General features: G+C 44.6%; 1 protein-coding gene across 1 annotated transcript in view; it reads left to right on the top strand.

Annotated features, from left to right (window-relative positions):
- Window positions 1-18,830, top strand: part of rims1a (regulating synaptic membrane exocytosis 1a) — a gene marked incomplete at both ends in the record, with an annotated part of 95,911 nt that overhangs the window by 31,281 nt on the left and 45,800 nt on the right. The window contains 3 exons of the mRNA XM_080782934.1: window positions 183-194; window positions 15,381-15,637; window positions 16,447-17,204. Of these exons, the coding sequence (XP_080639060.1) occupies window positions 183-194; window positions 15,381-15,637; window positions 16,447-17,204 (1,027 nt within the window). The remainder of the gene's footprint in view (window positions 1-182; window positions 195-15,380; window positions 15,638-16,446; window positions 17,205-18,830) is intronic.

Below are 18,830 nucleotides of genomic sequence, written 5' to 3'. Positions count from 1 at the left end.
CTATACACACACACAATGGAAGAGTTGGGGACCAACTCACAAGCACGCAGGCACGCAGGCACGCACGCACGCACGCTCAATCACTCACTCTTTCACTTACGCGCTCACACTTGAATGATTCAGACTAATTTAATCTCTCTGTCCTTTCATCCACATGGGGCGCTGTTTCATCTGTTCTGCAGGAGGACAAAGTGGTGAGTCTACTTTACTTTTCTCTCTTTCTTACACTCTTCCACCCCCCTCTCTCTCTCTAGAAAAGCCCTAATTTATACTCAAGGGAATACGAGGGAATCACTTGCTGAAAGGAACACATTTACAAGCTTCAAACTGCCTTGTTTGCTTGCACTTTATTTTATTTTTGCCAAGCAATCATGCAATGGACTATGAATTTAGCTAAATACATTCCTCTGCTGGTGTTCAATGTCAGGTTAAATCGTGGCACCCTTGGTTTCCCCCAAACCCCCCCCCCCCCCCCCCCCCCCCCCCCCCAACAGGTGCCACTGCCAAAGCTCTATACTTGACAGAACTGGGGCAAGCTCACACCACGTATGCAGCCATGAACTGAATGACCCATGACCACACATCCTTCACTTTAACCACCCTAAAGAAACCCTGTATGTTGCTTCTGAACCCGAAGAATAATATTTCACCGTTTTTTAAACATAGTTTTCATAGTAATCTGCGACCTACAGGCATGTCGTCTCTGTATGGGAATGCATCAGGATGCTGTTTGCTTCAGAAAGCAGGGGTCTTTATCTTTCTATATGACGTCTGACTGGCTAGTGGTGTTGGATGGCTGTCCTGACTTGAACTGCTGCTTGACATGGATTCATTTAATTACTCTGGGGTTGATTAATCTTGCCTGGCTCAGTGCTCTATATGCTACTGGTGGTGCAAAGTCACTCTTGCCAGATTGTGCTCCCATTGGATGAGAAGCAGTGAAATTTATGAGAGTGTCTCCAGCAGTCGTTCTGTCAGGGTTGATGTTCTGTGTTTTAAACCAGGGGTCGACAAGTTCGACAACGTTTTTCAGGCCAAGGACCTCTTATTAGCTCAGAGAGAGATGAAGCAGAGATTCCCACACACACACACACACACACACACACACACACACACACTGTAAACTTGACCTTCTTTTTTCCCTGTACACCAAACCTCTTTGCCGAAAATAGACAATCTACAAGCTAACAACGCGTCTGTGACCAATTGTGAGTTTGTAGATCTGCTCTTTTCAGGATTTAGAAGACGTTTGCAGAATCTGATCAATGGGTTAAACACAGTATACTCAAGTAAATGTACTTACTTACTGTCCACCACTGCCTGCATGCTCATACTGTAGCTGTAGACAGTGTGTTCCCATGAACACATGAGTGCATCAATACTGTAGGTAACATTAATTTGGACATCCCATGAGCATGCACGCAGTTCTCATGAATTATGGGTCTAACATTGGCTGATATAGTGTACACTACAGTGTGTGTTGTGATGTACTGTATATCATGGCGGTATGTAGTCTATAGCGCATTTCCATGCTAATGAAATTCTGGGCTCATTATCTGCTGTGATTTCTGAGTCTGGTTGGGAGGTGTGTGTGTGTGTGTGTGTGTGTGTGTGTGTGTGTGTGTGTGTGTGTGTGTGTGTGTGTGTGTGTGTGTGTGTGTGTGTGTGTGTGTGTGTGTGTGTGTGTGTGTGTGTGTGTGTGTGTGTGTGTGTGTGTGTGTGTGTGTGTGTGTGTGTGTGTGTGTGTGTGTGTGTGTGTGTGTGTGTGTGTGTGTGTGTGTGTGTGTGTGTGTGTGTGTGTGTGTGTGTGTGTGTGTGTGTGTGTGTGTGTGTGTGTGTGTGTGTGTGTGTGTGTGTGTGTGTGTGTGTGTGTGTGTGTGTGTGTGTGTGTGTGTGTGTGTGTGTGTGTGTGTGTGTGTGTGTGTGTGTGTGTGTGTGTGTGTGTGTGTGTGTGTGTGTGTGTGTGTGTGTGTGTGTGTGTGTGTGTGTGTGTGTGTGTGTGTGTGTGTGTGTGTGTGTGTGTGTGTGTGTGTGTGTGTGTGTGTGTGTGTGTGTGTGTGTGTGTGTGTGTGTGTGTGTGTGTGTGTGTGTGTGTGTGTGTGTGTGTGTGTGTGTGTGTGTGCGTGCGTGCGTGTGCGCTGAAGCCAAGGCTGTTTTTGAAGTCTTGAGTCCCCCTCTCCTGGGAGACTGTTTCCTCTCTCTCTCTCTCTCTCTCTCTGTGTCACACACATGCATCCTTACATACTGTACTTTCTCCGATGCTCACACATACAATTTCTCATGCACAGCCACACGCACGCACACGCACATCCTTCTAATTGTAATGTCCAGGGCTGTATGTGAGCTGTGTGTGCTTATGAGGTCATAACTCAGAACAGCTGATTGCTGGTTTTAGACCCATTGTAATTTAGGAACAGATAAAATGTGCTATCCACTGTTGTCTGTTACACACTGATATACTGTTAACTTTAACACATTATGACGCCGAGCATTCAGAGAGTGCAAAGGGAACACATTAAAAAAGGGCATCTGAGCACAATAAAAATAAAAATTAAATAAGAAATTACAGTGCAGATAAAATCATTAACAACCCCCTATAAAAGGCAGCGGCAAACAGAAAGGTATTTAGCTTTGTGATCTGATAGTATCAGATCTACAGTTTTCTGGGAGTTTGTTCCAGATATGCGTTGCATAAAACGCTAACTTCTCCACTGCTATTCCACATGTAGTTCAGATTGTAATCTGGGGACAGAATGCAGAACTATCCCTGTGTCCCAGATGACCTGAGAGGTCCGGATGGTTCATGATACAAGATCAGAAATATATATTTAGACCAACAGTAGTATCAATTATTTGACAGTGTACAATTCTCAGAATTGGAGTGACGAAGGACTCTTCTGAATCAACTACAGCTTGTCTGGTGGATTTTTAGGGTGACCTGTAAAGACACCATTGCAGTAGGCCTAGCCAGCAAGGACGAAATCCATTAGACCCGACCGCCACTTCGGTCGTTCTGACGGGTTGGTCGTTAAGTCCGACAGTCAGTCGTTAGTCCGACAGATAGTTTACCATATACTGGTATGATATGATATAATATAGTAGTTTATTGTCAGTTCACACTGAAATTTGTCTTGCGACCCAGCAGCCAAGTATGCAGAACATATATACACACATTTGACATAACACAAAGAACAAGACAATTTACATACATAAAGACATGAAGACAAGCGCAATATCCACCGCTTAGATTACCCCGTGGCTACTACAACTTCTGATTAAGCCTCAAGGTCGACTGGTGGACAAAGGACCTCTTTAGTCTGACCTTATTTTATGCTGGTATACTCCATATCTCCTTCCTGAAGGTAGCAACCTATATTCTCCATACAACACATGCTTAGTATTAGAGGTGATATTCCTTAGGATGCTGTCATCATACGTGGATGTTATACAGTTTCTGAAGTGGTATACTCACTGTTGCTGTATATCTACAGTGTGTACTGGTACTGCTCACCATTACTGTATCTACAGTATACACACTGTATCTGGTGTCTATACTGACTGCATGCTATCTACCATTCTCTGGTGTTTTTGGAAGACATGACGGAACAAAAGGAAACATACATGTAATAAGCAGTAGACTTTTTTTTGCCCTATAGAACACTAAACCCACTTATATGGGGGGCTATCATAGGGGGGCAAAATCGGTGATGGTATTTTAAATAAATAAATAAACCCATTCCTGGGAGAGAAAAAAGCCCATGGTGGGAGCATGGGATTTATTTTGTTATACCCTTTAACCCTAAAAAAAAGGGTGAAATTCATCTGAACACCTGCCTGTAGAAAAGATCACACCCGTGTGAACTGAGTGGTGCAACTCCCCTCTCTCTCCCTCCCCCCCTCCTCCTCTCTCTCTCTCCCTCTCTCTCTCTCTCTCTCTCTCTCTCTCTCTCTCTCTCATTAGCAGGCAACAGTACAGCACTATCTCTCTATCCATTCCTGGCACAACAGCGCCCCTACTGGTACTAATAGTCATACTATTAGTCAGACTAATAACGTCACATACATAGGTGAACGAACACGGACATTGCTGTTCCTTGGAGTGGTTGCACCACTCAAAAACAGGTATGGGCAGGGAAACAAACCTACCTTCTATGATGTCACTGAGCATCATAAAGCTACAGTACCAAAGGACCCACCTCAGTCAGACGTCAGCAACATTATGAAAATCACATAAACATAATCACCTGGGTTTAGTGTTCTGGGGTTAACACAGAAAATGTAACTGCATGTAACTACTGTATATGTCTTGTTTGCATATCCCTCCAAAATAAACAGTAATATGTCAGAGCACATGGTCACTCAGCATTGCTTGTGGCCACCGTAGATGTACAGTAATGGCAGTCACCTTACAGTGACCAGATGGAATGCACCCTCCTGTCAAACCGGTGATCCAACCAGCAGCCTTTGGGTCACCGGTTGGCCTCCCTACATAAAGGCCTTTGTGTTAGGAATAGGAACAGAAGTTCTGGCATTTGGAGCCTATATATGAGACCTAGATCACCCCCCCCCCCCCCCCCTCCCAAGGACTGTTCTATTTTAGGACAACCCTCAGCCAGTGTGACTGCTCATCGCAGGATCCCATACTTCAGCATCTTTTCCGGGGGGGGTTATTTTCTCATGCTGTATGGTTTGACATTTTCTAAAGCGATATGCAGTTGAGTATACAGTACAGTACATTTGATTTTCTTGAGAGCCACAGAGAGGTTGGTCGACATGACGACGTCTGTGGTCACTCCAGCACATGGCGGGTGTGTCTCCCATGTCCAGAGAGAGAGAGAGAGAGAGAGAGAGAGAGAGAGAAGATAGGGTGGGGTGCGTGGGGTTTTTTTTTGGGGGGGGGGGGGGGGGGGGGGGGAGTGAGAGTCATGTGTCATCTGTTGTTAACACCATGGAGCTCCATGATTACTATTGATCTCCGGTCCTGCTAGCCTCCTCTGTCTCCGTGTCCATCTCTCATTGACTGTTCTTAAGACGGCCATCTTTCTCCCCTGTTAGGGCTGAGCACTCACTACTGTAGGCGAAGTTGCCGCACGCACGCACGCATGCACGCACGCACAGGCACTGCACAAGCATGCATGCATGCACGCTCACGGACACAATAACAATATGTCTCATCATTGTTTCTCTGTATAGTGTATATAGCCTACTGTACAGTATATACTGTATATATTCACATGATGCATGTACATACATACATGTACTGTATACATACTCTCCCTCACTCTTAATTTTGACTCCACATTAAATTGACTATACCTGGGGTAATAATATTCACGTTAGAGACATCTAGTGGTAAAAAGTGTAGCAGCACCCTGATTGCCAGCATTATTAGAACTGTGCGTGCGTGCCTGCGTGTGTGCGTGCCTGCGTGCGTGTCACATTGACCTGCTGATGGCACGTCAGACAAATGTATGATACCCATCTCCCCCTCGTCTGGTCCCTCTCCAACATCACTACATTGTTTATACTATTGATTGACACAGTTTAAATCTACATTGTGTGTGTGTGTGTGTGTGTGTGTGTGTGTGTGTGTGTGTGTGTGTGTGTGTGTGTGTGTGTGTGTGTGTGTGTGTGTGTGTGTGTGTGTGTGTGTGCGTGTGCGTGTGCGTTCGTGTGCGTGTGCCGTGTGTGCCGTGCGTGCGTGTGTGAGAGTGAGAGACGATGATCGTTCTGTAAAGTGAGTTTACTTTTGGGTGTAGTAATGGGTGTTTGTATGTTTAACCAGAGTGTTTTATTCGTATGCAGTGTTTACCTTTCATTGCAGTGTAATCTACACGCACACAGACACACACACACACACACACATCCGTGCACACGCTGCCTGCTTCTATGCGTTACTGTCATTGGCAGAGACCACATCCTGCTTCCCGCCTCCCTTCCCCAGAGGAAGGAAGTTGATCCATTGGTCTCACCTGTGAGTGACACGGGAGGCGATCATTTCTTCACCCTCACTGACTGATCTATGAAGAGAACCGTGAATCTATTGGAAGTGGCTTGTGTAACATGACAGTATGTCATGTTTAGTGTGTGTAGAAACTAGAAATCTAGCGGCTGTGTGCAGACAGACAGAGAGAGAGAGAGAGAGAGAGAGAGAGAGAGAGAGAGAGAGAGAGAGGGCCAGATATAGACAGACACAGAGACGTCTATGGATGAGAGCAAACTAAGGCATGCAGCAGCAGCGCTATAAGAGGGGAGCACAGAGCGACAGACAGACAGACAGACAGACAGACAGACAGACAGACAGACAGACAGACAGACAGACAGACAGACAGACAAGTGGAGGGACGCAGAGTGTGAATTCATGAGAAAGTGGGAAGAGAAAAAAGACAGATGAGTGCGTAATGCTAGGGAAGCCCCCGGCTGACCCGAGGGAGTGCTGAAGAAGAGCATGGCGGTGAATACAGGAAAGAAAGAGGGAGAGAACAGATCATGAGCCAGAATATAAGAAAACAAAGATGTCATTACTTTCGAGGTAATACTATATGGCTTTAACATAACATATCCAACATAAATGATCTCTTTGTTCTCTATCATTATTTCAACATTTAATTTGACTGGGACATCGTGGATGTCACTCAAATGCAGCCATGCAGTTTGTGGACTTGACATTGGAGATAGTGGAGTTCTGAAGAGCAAATGGACAGCTACTGTGACCCCGCTGTCATGTTACTAGTACGTATCCATATGCATGGATATTCTGTCGCTATTTATAGTATGAAAAAACAAAATAAACCTAAAAATAAATAAAAATAAAATAGAAGGAATTAATCAAATATTGGACAATATTGCACTTCTTTATTGATGTATTGCCATTAGTGTTGATTTGTGGTCTGACCCACAAGACAGTCACTAAACATTGTGCTCAACTAGGAACTGAGGGCAAGCTCCTTCCTATCGGGGAGGTGACATGATTGATTTACAAGGCAGTAAGCGTATGTCAGAGTTATACTTAGTTGCGCATGGCATGGGTGCCGTGCACCGAAAATATTGCAGCGCAAACACATTGTGAGCTTGTAGATCTGTCATTTTCGACACACCATAGAAATACACTACATCAGGTCTGGGTCGTTTCTCGTGGTTCTATTAGGCAAACACATCAGACCTCTGATTGGCCGTCGCTCCACTCTGTCGCTCATTTGCACAACGTTTTGTGTTTATCAACTTTTGTTTTGCCTTTAGTTGGTGCGATTTTGTCACCAGGCGTCTTGGTCTCGCTGCTCCTTGTCACTCAGTAAGCCCAGCTACCACTATACTGGCTGTTTGGTTGCTTGTTGTCACTGCTGGTGTGCGCGGAGGGTATACAGCTAGCAATGCAATAACTGGTCAGTTGACAAACTGATTGATCCCAGCAAGCCAAATTACGTCATGATGATGCTATGATGACGTCCTCCGGTGACTCCGGTGACGTTCAGGACTAGGCCAGATCACAGCCCATATGGGGATGATCTTTACGTAATTTCCAGGAAGTCTTCACCAGTTGAAATAATATAGTTATTCTGGGTCAGATCTGACTAGTTATGATATATGACTTAAATTGATCTGGCCTCAATCAGACTCTCTGATTCATCCAGGGGTCTTGATTTGACTGATCTGGCCCCAATAGAGACGTCCAGGTCCTGACCGTGCTTGCTGGGATATCTTTTCTGGCATTCATACAATGAATGTGGCTATACACACACACACACACACACACACACACACACACACGGTGATGCGAGATTCTAGTTATACTAAGGAGTTGCATGGTGACCCTTTGGTGGGGTTAGTGCTTAAGAACTGTGATTGGCCACTAGTGTAAAGCCCTAACCACACCAAAGGGTCAAGACGGTTTTAGCGTTGTGATGTCCTGTTGCACATTGACGCACATCGTCCCATGTTGTCCCAAGTAATTCAGCGCATGGAATTCAATGGCCCAAACCACACCAAAGGGTCACCATGCAACTCTTTGTAACCGTTTGGACCCAAGGAGTTGCATGGCGACCCTTTGGTGTGGTTAGGACTTAAGAGCCACCGAGCTGGGTTGAAAACACAGAGGGGAAGCCAGTGACGTATCAGGGCCAGAAAGCACAGGCGCGAACGGCAGTTTCGTATACGTCACGGTCTATGACTTGGCCACGAGAACTAGCGCACTATTTTGTGTGCTAGTTCATTGTGGGCGTGGAATTCTCTGAAATGTAGATGCAAGACACCCCCTGCTGGGAATCCAAACAGGTATATTGAGCTGCTGAGCCGGTGCTCCCAAGTTCCATCAAGAGGATGTGATAACTATGGTTACCGAGAACCTACTCCTCCCCCCTTTAAAAAAAAAGCTCTCAACCGTATAGGAACTCCCAGCGTTTCATTGTTATATCATATTGCACACAGTCATGAATACTGCTGCACACACACACGCACGTGCACGCACACACACACACACACACACGCACACGCACACGCACACGCACACGCACACGCACACGCACACGCACACGCACACACACACACACACACACACACACAGATGGAGCTCAATGCAAACAAACACGCAGAGAGGTTTGGTGTCCTAGTTTTCCTAGAGAAGCCATAAGCCATTTTCTCTTTCTGTCTCTCCTTTCTTTCACTCTCCCTCACATGTACACTCATCTCTGAGGGTCTGTATGACTGTGGTCATGTGACATGTTGTTGCTGGTGGGCTTTATGTATAGTGCATGCATGTGAGTATGCTCTCGTGTATGTTTACTAGGGGTACAACAGTTCATCAAACTAATCGATTTAATAAATAAAGAATTATACATTATTTGGTTAAATAATTGATTGATGAATAATAATCAATCCTAATTTTGTGCATATCATTATAGGCAACAATCTTTTGTGGAAATAGTAGTGTAATGTAGGCCTACCATAGCTGACAATGCTTTATGATTCGCTGTGAGCTTGTAGATCGGCTATTTTCACTATTGTTTAAGAATAAATTAAAGCTTAAGTGCGTGGTTAATCAATTTGTCGAAATAAAACATATAACAAATTTGCCTCAGTTATTCAATTAGTCAAAAAATGTAATCACTAGAATAATTGCTAAGAAAATAATCAATAGTTGCAGGCAGCCCTAATGTTTACACCTACCTGAATGCTTGCGTGTGAGGGGATGAAAGCGGTCCAATATCTACAGTATGATTAGGTGTATCTAATATATCTGTGTGTTTGTATACATATGTGTGCTCATACCGTGCTTTCTGAATGTGTTTGTGGTGAACACATGATCCTGCCTTGGTTGCTCTGGTTATCATGCTATATCAGAGTTCCTCTTTCTATTTTTGTACAGCAAATCTATAATGTCAGCTTTAATAGGTTGGGATGCTCTAATCCTTTGTCGTCTCCCTGCACAACAACACAGCGGGGGGGCGATAGCATTGCACATCTAATTCTAAAACATAACATAAGCCTGTTAAAGTGGAGTACAGAGACACATTCACTGTTGAACAACATCAGCCAAACACTTTGTTTTGTTTTTACAGACTATAGCATTAACAAAAATCAATCAAAAAATCTGAAATACACATAGGCCTATGCTTATATTTGTATGGATGTTTAATGTAATCTAATTTCTTTCCAAAATGAGTATAAATCAGTAAATATATGTAGTATTGTTAAAACACAAACGCAAGGAGTATTGCCCTACTTAAATGAGCGATACTTGTTCCCATTAAATCCAGGAATTCACTAAACTAGGCTAAACTAAAGTTAGAATAGGGCTAACTAAATACTAAAAGCTAAACTAAAGTATACTAAACTAACATAAGGCCACTGCACACAGAGACTGACCTAGGGCTGAGCCCGAGGTCAGTTAATGCATTTGAGTTCCCAGAAGTTCTCATCCCGGCCTGTTTCAATGCGAGAGCTGCGAGAACTTTAACCTAAGGAGCGTCTTCAAAGTTTTTCAGGCCTATATGAGCCCTTAGCTGAGAGAGAGAGATGAAGCAGGGAGTAGGATCCCCGTCCCCCACTACATATTGTATTGTGTTTCTCATAGATAGACTTGTTTGTCAGTAGGCCTACTATGTATAATCAGTGTTGGGTTAATGTTGTTTGTGGTTGTTGTTTTTTGTTTACACATTATCTTTTCTATTAATGATAATGTGTATTTCCATTAGGCTACTTATTTCCTCACCTGCTGAAAATAGCCGATCCAAAATATCACATGTGTATCTGATATTTTCAGTGAATGTTATAGAATTATTTGCCTCAGTCTCTAAGACATAGTGGAGTAGAACTTAAGTAAAAGTACTGAAAATTGGAAATCATTAGTCAACAGTATAGGGCAGGCCTTAGAAGTTGTAGAAGTACTTTTTTTGTATTATAAGTATGGTCAGGAGGAAGTATGACGTCATGATGTTAAGCCGATACACGGACCACTCCCATTGAGCTATAATAACCTGTCCGCTACCTACTGCGCACAATCTGAGAGGTAACACGCTGCAGCCGTGAGGCACAATGAAGTTGATTAAAGGAGAGGAGTAACGTGACGTCGGCCGCCAATTTTCACCAAACTTTAGAGAGGAGTCAAGTACGCACGCGGTCATGGAGGAGAATGGTTGGTTTGTGTTCGAAACCGACTCCAATAGATCCCTGGTCACTGACTGGGGCTGGGAGCAATGCTACGGCAGTGGCTTCAGTGGTGATGCCAGCCTGAATTCACATTCTTCGACAACTATTGAGTGAGTAACTATTTTGTGCAGCTATATTATTGGGGGGTACGTGTTCGTTGGTTGTGAGCGTTTTTCCCTCGCCGTGCGTTTCATCTGCCGCGTCAAGGGCTAGGCCAACTAAATAGCCTACATTTTAGCCTAGGCTACATATTGATTTATCGTCTATCAACGTAAGTATCCACCGATGGTTAGATTGTATAATTACTGTAGGCAGAGCTGATGCGTGAATCTCACTTCATCCTCACTAAGACGACGTTCATACACGCGCGTTCTCTGACATTTGATCAGAAATGGGAGCTGGACTGGTTACGGAAGGAAGATAGAGCAATAATTGCACAATTTATCTTGGGCACATTTTTTATTAGAGTTTTTTTATACTGATTTTCTTGATACTGTACACCTAATTGTAATAAATGGCCCTGTGTTAGTGTGTTGTGCGCCATTTGACTGGTCCAAAATAATGGCCCTTTTAATTGCACTTACCATTATACCATTTGAGCTACTGTAACATTGTTTAATTGTAATTAAGGAGTTGTGTGCTATTTTATTGGACAGGGCTAATGCACCTTAATTGCACAGGACGTTTGAGGTAGCCTACTGTACATGGTTAATTGCAATTAATGACCCAATCAAATGATTACAGCTTGCAGCTGGGTGTGTTAAGGCATGGAGTGGTGTGGCTAGTATTAGTAAATTGTGTTAAGGTTTAGGCACTGTTTGTATGGTTAAGTTGTTTGAGCATGTGGCTTTGGTGTGTGTCATTTTAAGTGTAGGTGCTGTTATGATTTAATGCTGTCAATAATGTCCTTTCACTATCAAAATAGCCGATACACAAGTTCACAGATTTTGTGAACTTGTACAGAACAGTTGTTTGTACGAGAGATAAATTAGGCATTACACTTAAGGGTTATGATGATGGCTGCCAATATCCACTGCCTAAGAAAATGTTTTGATGCTTAATCAATAAGTTACTTACATTAGTTAGTTATTTACATTAGTTTGAAATTGCGTCACGCAGCATTATTACTTGCGCAAGCAGAGCGCGCAAGTAATCATTTCGCTTGGTCTCTTCAAAGTGAAGCCAAGTTTTTTTCAACCGTAAGTCTGTGCCTGGTTTGCTGGGACCAGTTACAACATTACGTCATCGTTGAGAACTGGGACCAGAGTACATGGTGTGTGTATACGTATGTAACTGGTCCCAGTTCTCAATGATGACGTAATGTTGTAACTGGTCCCAGCAAACCAGGCACAGACTTACGGTTGAAAAAAAATTGGCTTCACTTTTTGGAACCAAGTAACCACAGTATACTGCTAATCAAATTACAACTACATACTCTGTATGTAGTTGTAATGTCACGCAAATGTCACGCAAATGTCAAAAAGTTAACCATTAAGCTTAACGTCGTTGTAGTATATAACTAACTAAACCAAACAGAACTTTGGGATAAAGGACAGAAATCCATACCATTTCAGAGAAGAGAATTTTTCTACAGAACTGACTACGCAGACTACTTTCTCTCTCGAAAGTACTTGCGCGCTCTGCTTGCGCACTAGTAGGCCATTTATGGCCTACTAGTGTGCAACAAGCAAGTATGCACTCGGCAGAGTGCAGTTCTAGTTACTTAATGGTTTGTGGTGTCACTGTCAGGTGATCATTTCATGAGAGATTAACAGATACTCCCATGTATGTGTGGTTTCAGAGAAGAGAAGTACAGTCCTGGGAAGCAACAGGAGGACTCTGCTCTATTCTGCTCTCAAACTGACAAGGATGATAGGTGCCACGGTGCCCATTCAAGGTCTCCCTTGCCATTGTGGAGATCAGGCACCTTCCCGGCAAGCCAAGGCACCAGAGAGGTGGTTGAATTGACCAGGGCTTCGCCAATGCCTCCTTCATCGTCCGACAGGCCTAGAGCTACTCGCAGAGGAAAAAAGGGGAAGAAAAATAAGGAAGACAGCGAGGCTTCCCATTCAAGGTCTCTGTTCTGGAGATTAGGTGACTCCCTGACAGGCCAAAGCACCAGAAAGGTCGTCCTATTGCCTGAAATGACCACGGCTCCCGCAGTTTTTTCCTCTACATCCAAGTGCTCCAGGAGCCCCGAGACGGCATGGAATTCCCGGAAGGTGTTGTTGGTGTCGCAAATTAATGAAACATGCCAAACCGGCACACTGGGAGACCCTGGCATGAGGTCACAGGCTGCTCCAGCCTCTGTCCCATCAAAATGTAAGTCATGTGGTCGCTGCCCGCACTGTGGCCAATTCCAAAAGAAGAAATGGAATTGTAGCAGGATGACCTGGAAAAGCAGATCCTGGAGAGGCAGGTCCAGCATGACCTCCTGGAGACGCAAACCCGGCATGACCTCCTGGGAGCACATGCCCACTCCCATCGCGCCTCCCACTGGGGGTGGCAGCTACCGGGGCAGATACCGGTATGACGCCATCGAGCAGTGCCACAGCTGCAAAGGAAAAGGCTTACACCAAATGACTGCCTGGAAGTGCAGGCGTTGCATGGTGCCATTGTGCCTGTCGCCGCGCAGGAATTGCTTTGCAGCGTGGCATGGAAGTGAAGACCACAGAGGGACTGAAGAAAATGGCTGTGAACAGAAGCAGACAGAAGCAGTCTAATTTAAGTTCCCCAAGTCCAGTGTTCCCTCAGCTATATACCGTATATATATATATATATCTCCCACGATTTTTGTAACCTATTTTTTCACCCAGTGTCAATTGTCTAATGTAATTCTGGGTGCTTACACTCCCTCTGCCAACCTGTAGAGCGCAAAGGACTGATCTCATGCTTCCTTCAATGCATGACGAGTCCAAGCAGGTTCTTCCCCAATTGGACGTAACGCGTGGAAGGAACACGTTATTCCAAACCTCAGCCCTATAGTCCATCCATATTCTGACCCAACTCCCTGTCTCTAATAGGGCTGAGGTATTCTCTTTTGGCGCTGTTTTTCTTATTGCCGTGGGACCCTAACCTACAGTATGGATGACCCGACCCCTCTTGGTGGCAGCAAATTATGCTAGTTTGTGCATGCAATGCAGCACTGTTGTTTTTGAACAAAAAAAGATTTGGAAAAAAAAGAGCAATATAAGCATTGTTTTGATATACTGTGTATTTACTGGGGACAGTTATGCTGCAACTATCGATAATCTTCTTAGCGATCATTCTATCTATTACCTTTTCAATTATCTGAATAAGCCAGAAACAATTTATTATTACCTAAATTGATTAACCACCCGAGTCCTTTTTTATGCTTTTTCATACAAGGGTATCGCACAAAATACAATGGCAAAAATAGCTGATCTACAAGCTCACAACCCATCGTATTGTGAACTTGTAGATCGGTGATTTTTGCTATTGTACTGTATAAAAAATGTCGATTTAATTTCAAACTGTTGCAGCCCTGCTTCTCTGTTCCCCCTGCTGTATTTTCAATTGAATTTAATAAAGTAAAGAATTTAATAAAGCAACATTGTTTTGTGATAAAGTTTTTATTTTCTGTTCACATATCTGTAGGTTTGGACAAGCATGTCGGCTGCACAGTACTATACATCGTCATTTGACGATGCACATTTCAACTGCCCAACATGGGGTCCTTATTTGTCCCTCCAGTTTTAAAAGGTTTCCCCTACCCCCACTCTAGTGCCCTACATGGCTCACAGGTTGAACAAGCATAGACAGGAAAGATGGATAAGTAAAAAATAAATTATATAATACAGCAAATAAACAAATGCAGGGGGGGGGGGGAGGGAATAAGAGAAGAAAACAAACGGTCTTAGGACCAGCAACTTTGCAGCTGTCAGCCCCGTTGCACTTATTACATGGCCTCCACAAATGTCCACGTTGTGGATAGCCGGAGGAGCCACGTTCCCAAAAGCTCAACTGTTAAAGATTAACCTGTGATGTCATGACAAACTTTTTATTTGTTTTTTCTTCACTTGGTCATTAGTTTTTCACGAAAAACACTCCTTTGCCTCACAACGGCGACATATGATCACATTTTGCCTTGTATTGGTTGTCTATGGTGGGGTATAGAAAACTTTCTTTCCAGCGATATTTCCAGCAAAGCAGACCTCTCATTCTGCGGACCTTAATGACCAAATGAATAGAAAAAATACAAATGAAGGCAGCCGTAAAGGACTGGGATGTGGGAGTGGGAGAACATGGAAGAGGGGAGAAATGGATGGAAAAGTAGAGAAGGAATGATTCAGAGGGTTGGATCGCCAGGGAGCATTCAGCCCTACATGGTAGCTCACCATCTCCATTCTTCTCTCCTTCATCCCTTCATCATCCTTCGCTTCTTCCCTCCCTCACGTCCTGTCTGATTCCATCTGATGTTTCCGGTGTCGATAATTTGAAGTCTGCATTCAGTTGGTTGACATGTTAGACACAAGTTGAGATGGATTGGTGCTGGAAACGGTGAAGCTGCTAGTACTGATCTGAGTCCTGGTTCATACAAATGTCCTTGGATTTACTGTGTAGCCATTACTGTGTCTCTTTGAAATGCACTGTTGACAAATGACAATGTATTTCAATAACCAGCAGTGTCAGTGTTAGTTCCTGCAGATGTTTGAGGTAGTAGGTATGTTCTAATAACTGACCATATACATACTGTATATCCATTTCCCCTCCAGGTGATCTGGGTGTGTAATAACTGCCGGAAGCAGCAGGAGATCTTGACCAAGCCAGGTGAGTGGTTCTCCGGTCCGGCCGAGAAGACCGCCATCAGCGATCCCTCCGTCTCTCAGACCCCCGGGGATAAGAAGCTCCGGTCCCGCTCCCAGGCGCCCTTGGGCTCCATGACAGCTCCCCTGGACCCCAACAGGCCCAGGACCCCAGGGACCACAGCCGGTATCGACCCCCGTTCACGCAGCGAGCCGCCTCGAGACACGTAAGCCAACTTGCTGTCCCGGAAGTGAACACTTTTTTCTTTATTTCTTTGCTAGGGGACAATGGATTACTGTGAGACAACGAAAAGGCATCTGTAGAAGAATATCATGTATTACGTACTCTCTCTCTCTCTTTGTTGCTCTGCCTTTTTTGCAGGTTAATACTGTACATGTGATCCATTTCATCCATAATATCTTACAAGTTTTCTTCCCTTGTTAATTCATCCTGCATCATTTTTTATACATTTGTTAATACATAAATTAGATAATTCAAAGAAGAAAAATGGGGAAATGAAGAAATATAAGTAAAAGGAAAGAAAAGTAAAACAAATGAGACCTTAAAATCGGGGTAGCTACTAATTTTCCTGTAGTACTCTTTTATCCTTCATGTATGTCCAATTTACAGTTTTTTTAAAATTCAACTTCACGATTTCTTATTTTGTAAGTAATTATTTCTATCTCTTCAAATGTTATTTTACAATTAATAATAGTTGTTGGCTTCCAATATCTAACCATTTCCGTGTGATTTATTTAAAACCAACAATACATAATAATGCTTACAGATATTTATCTCCGTCCCTGTGTATTTCATTTTTTAAACGCTTTATTGTTTATCTTTCATGAGTAACGGACAATAAACATTTTTACTACCTCTTACTGTAACCGACATGCTATTTCTCTGCCCCCCCCCCCACACACAAATGTACAATGTTAATCAGAATGTATAGTAATATACAGGTTATGCTCCCTGTGCATTTCTAACGGAATAGTACCTAGAAGAATATTGATGGATTGCTCTGGCTTTGTCTAGGAGAAATGGCAGGGGAGGAGGAGCTGGTCGTGGGGAGCGTCGTTCGGGTCAAGCCAGGCTGCAGACCCAGGTGTCAATGGACCGGGACCTGCGAGGAGACTCCAGGGAGCGCCGGGAAGGCCGGCGGCTGACCAAGGGACACTCGCTTGAGCACGACCCGGTTGGGGAACGGACAGAAGAGGGGGCCTACCACCACACAATGGACCCCAGCGGACACCATCCGCCTCGCCAACACCCATGTCAGACGCCGCAGGCAGGGGTGGTGCTCCCTGGGGGCCGGGGAGGGCACCCCATGCATCCTCAGGGCAGAGGGGTGGGCGCAGCGGGAGAGGGGGAGGTGGGAGGCGGGGTTTCGGGCCCAGCAGCGCGGCCAGGAGCCAACGGCAGCAGGCCTGGACAGAGGACGGTGGGCGGGGTCAGCGGGCTGCATGAACACGCCCCCTCACACCAACAGCAACCCCCTGAACTCCGAGAGCCCCCCGGTTCAGGGCCAGGCTCTAGTCCTGGCCAGGCCCAGCCTCAGATGAGACGGACAAAACGGGAGAAGTCGGAGAGCATGCTTCGAAATGACTCGCTGAGCTCGGACCAGTCGGAGTCCTTGCGGCCGCCCCCGCCACGACCCTACAAGACGAAGCGGGGGATGGGCACGGGCGGAGGCAAGAGGCAGACGAGTGTCAGCAGCTCGGAGGAGGAAGGAGGAACCACGCCAGAGTACAGCAGCTGTGAGGACGCGGAGATAGAGAGTGTCAGCGAGAGAGGTAAGAGCCGAGGGCCGGTCTGATCCACACCTAATGAGGGTTTTAGTGGTTGAGCTGTGACGAGATGCAAAGCTGTTCTAATGAGTCTGATTGATTGTCGTCTACTCGTCTTGTCTGCCCATATAGATGGTCTGGATGTCACTCTGTCTGCAAATTGTCCACCAGAGGGTGCTGAATTGATTGATTAATTAAATACTTTGCGTATGTACGTGTGTGTTTGCATACACATTTTGAGGTTTGCCCTAGTGTCTCTCTCAAGTCTCAGAGACCATGGATGTGTTGTTCAACTATGGAATTACAGTAGCAGGTCTGCAGTTATTCATGAGTGCAGTCTTACTTGTATAACTGTGTGTGTGTGTGTGTGTGTGTGTGTGTGTGTGTGTGTGTGTGTTGTTTATACTTAATGTATGTAAGTGCGATTGTGTGTTTATAATGTATCCATTTGAAACTCAGAGTGTACAATACAAGGTAATTTGTTTACATTCGTATATGCTCAGAGTTAGATTGACACAGGGGTTTTGTGTGTCAAATATAAATATATATATAAAAACCTAGATACCTCATTTGCCACTGCAGTTCATTGGAGTGATATATAATCTTATGTAGCTGCCAAATTAGTTCAATATGGCGGAGGCACGGCATGCCGCCACTCAAAGTGACTACTGGCCAATCACAGCATGTCTTTTCTGGGACTAGTCACTGGGGAGGAAGTGATGTCACTGAGGATGAAGTAATGATTCTGACAAGTCCCGGAAAAGACCCGCTGGGATTGGCCAGTAGTCACTTTGAGTGACAGCGTGCTGTGCCTCCGCCATATTGGAAACAAAAATGGCAGCTGTCATACGATACACACGCTCCAGAGCCGGAGGAGGCGTCTACCTTTCATTGTCTATGCTTGGAGCTCTCTGTCAGGGAGGGTGATGTTCGTAGCGTAGGGTGCTGTTTAGTGTCAGTCTTCTCACACTGAGAATCTTGAGAGCATCTCTCTGCCTCAAAATGCTGTGTTCGCTAGGAGAGGTAAGGCTGGCTACAACCATCTGTCCTGTAGGAAGGAGTGAAGCTTCTTCTCTTCTCTTCTCTTCTCTTCTCTTCTCTTCTCTTCTCTTCTTCATTCCTCTCCTTTAGTATATTTATTCTTGTGTCATCTGGCAAAAGATCTACTGTCAAATCTACTGGCGTAATGTTATTGTATTGTGGTTGTATCATGATCAGCTCCTGAAATATTGTCTAGCTTGACTTGAACGTATGTATGACTAGACTTTCGATCGTGTGTGTGTGTGTGTGGTGCTTGTGCATATACAGTGCTTGTGCATCTACAGTACACAGTACACATGTGAGTGTGTCTGTGTCATTGGTTTCAGTCTGGCCCTGGGGAGGAACATCCATGTGTGTGTGTGTGTGTGTGTGTGTGTGTGGTGTGTGTGTGTGTGTGTGTGTGTGTCAGACACTAGTTGACACTACTGTTGACCCTGTTTGACCTTATGAAGCCCTCTATATCCCCCGAGCCAGAGGAGAACCTGCTGTTAACACTCCAATCTTGTCCAAGCATGACACACAGCGCAGTGCTAGCGCATAGCTGTGATACTGGAGAATACAACATTTAGAAAGAAAAGCTACTGTGTTCTG

Source organism: Protomyctophum bolini, assembly GCF_963924005.1.
Source record: "Protomyctophum bolini genome assembly, chromosome: 14".
NCBI lineage: Eukaryota > Metazoa > Chordata > Actinopteri > Myctophiformes > Myctophidae > Protomyctophum > Protomyctophum bolini.
Note: the sequence above shows the minus strand (reverse complement) of the source record. Positions and strands in the feature narration are given on the sequence as shown.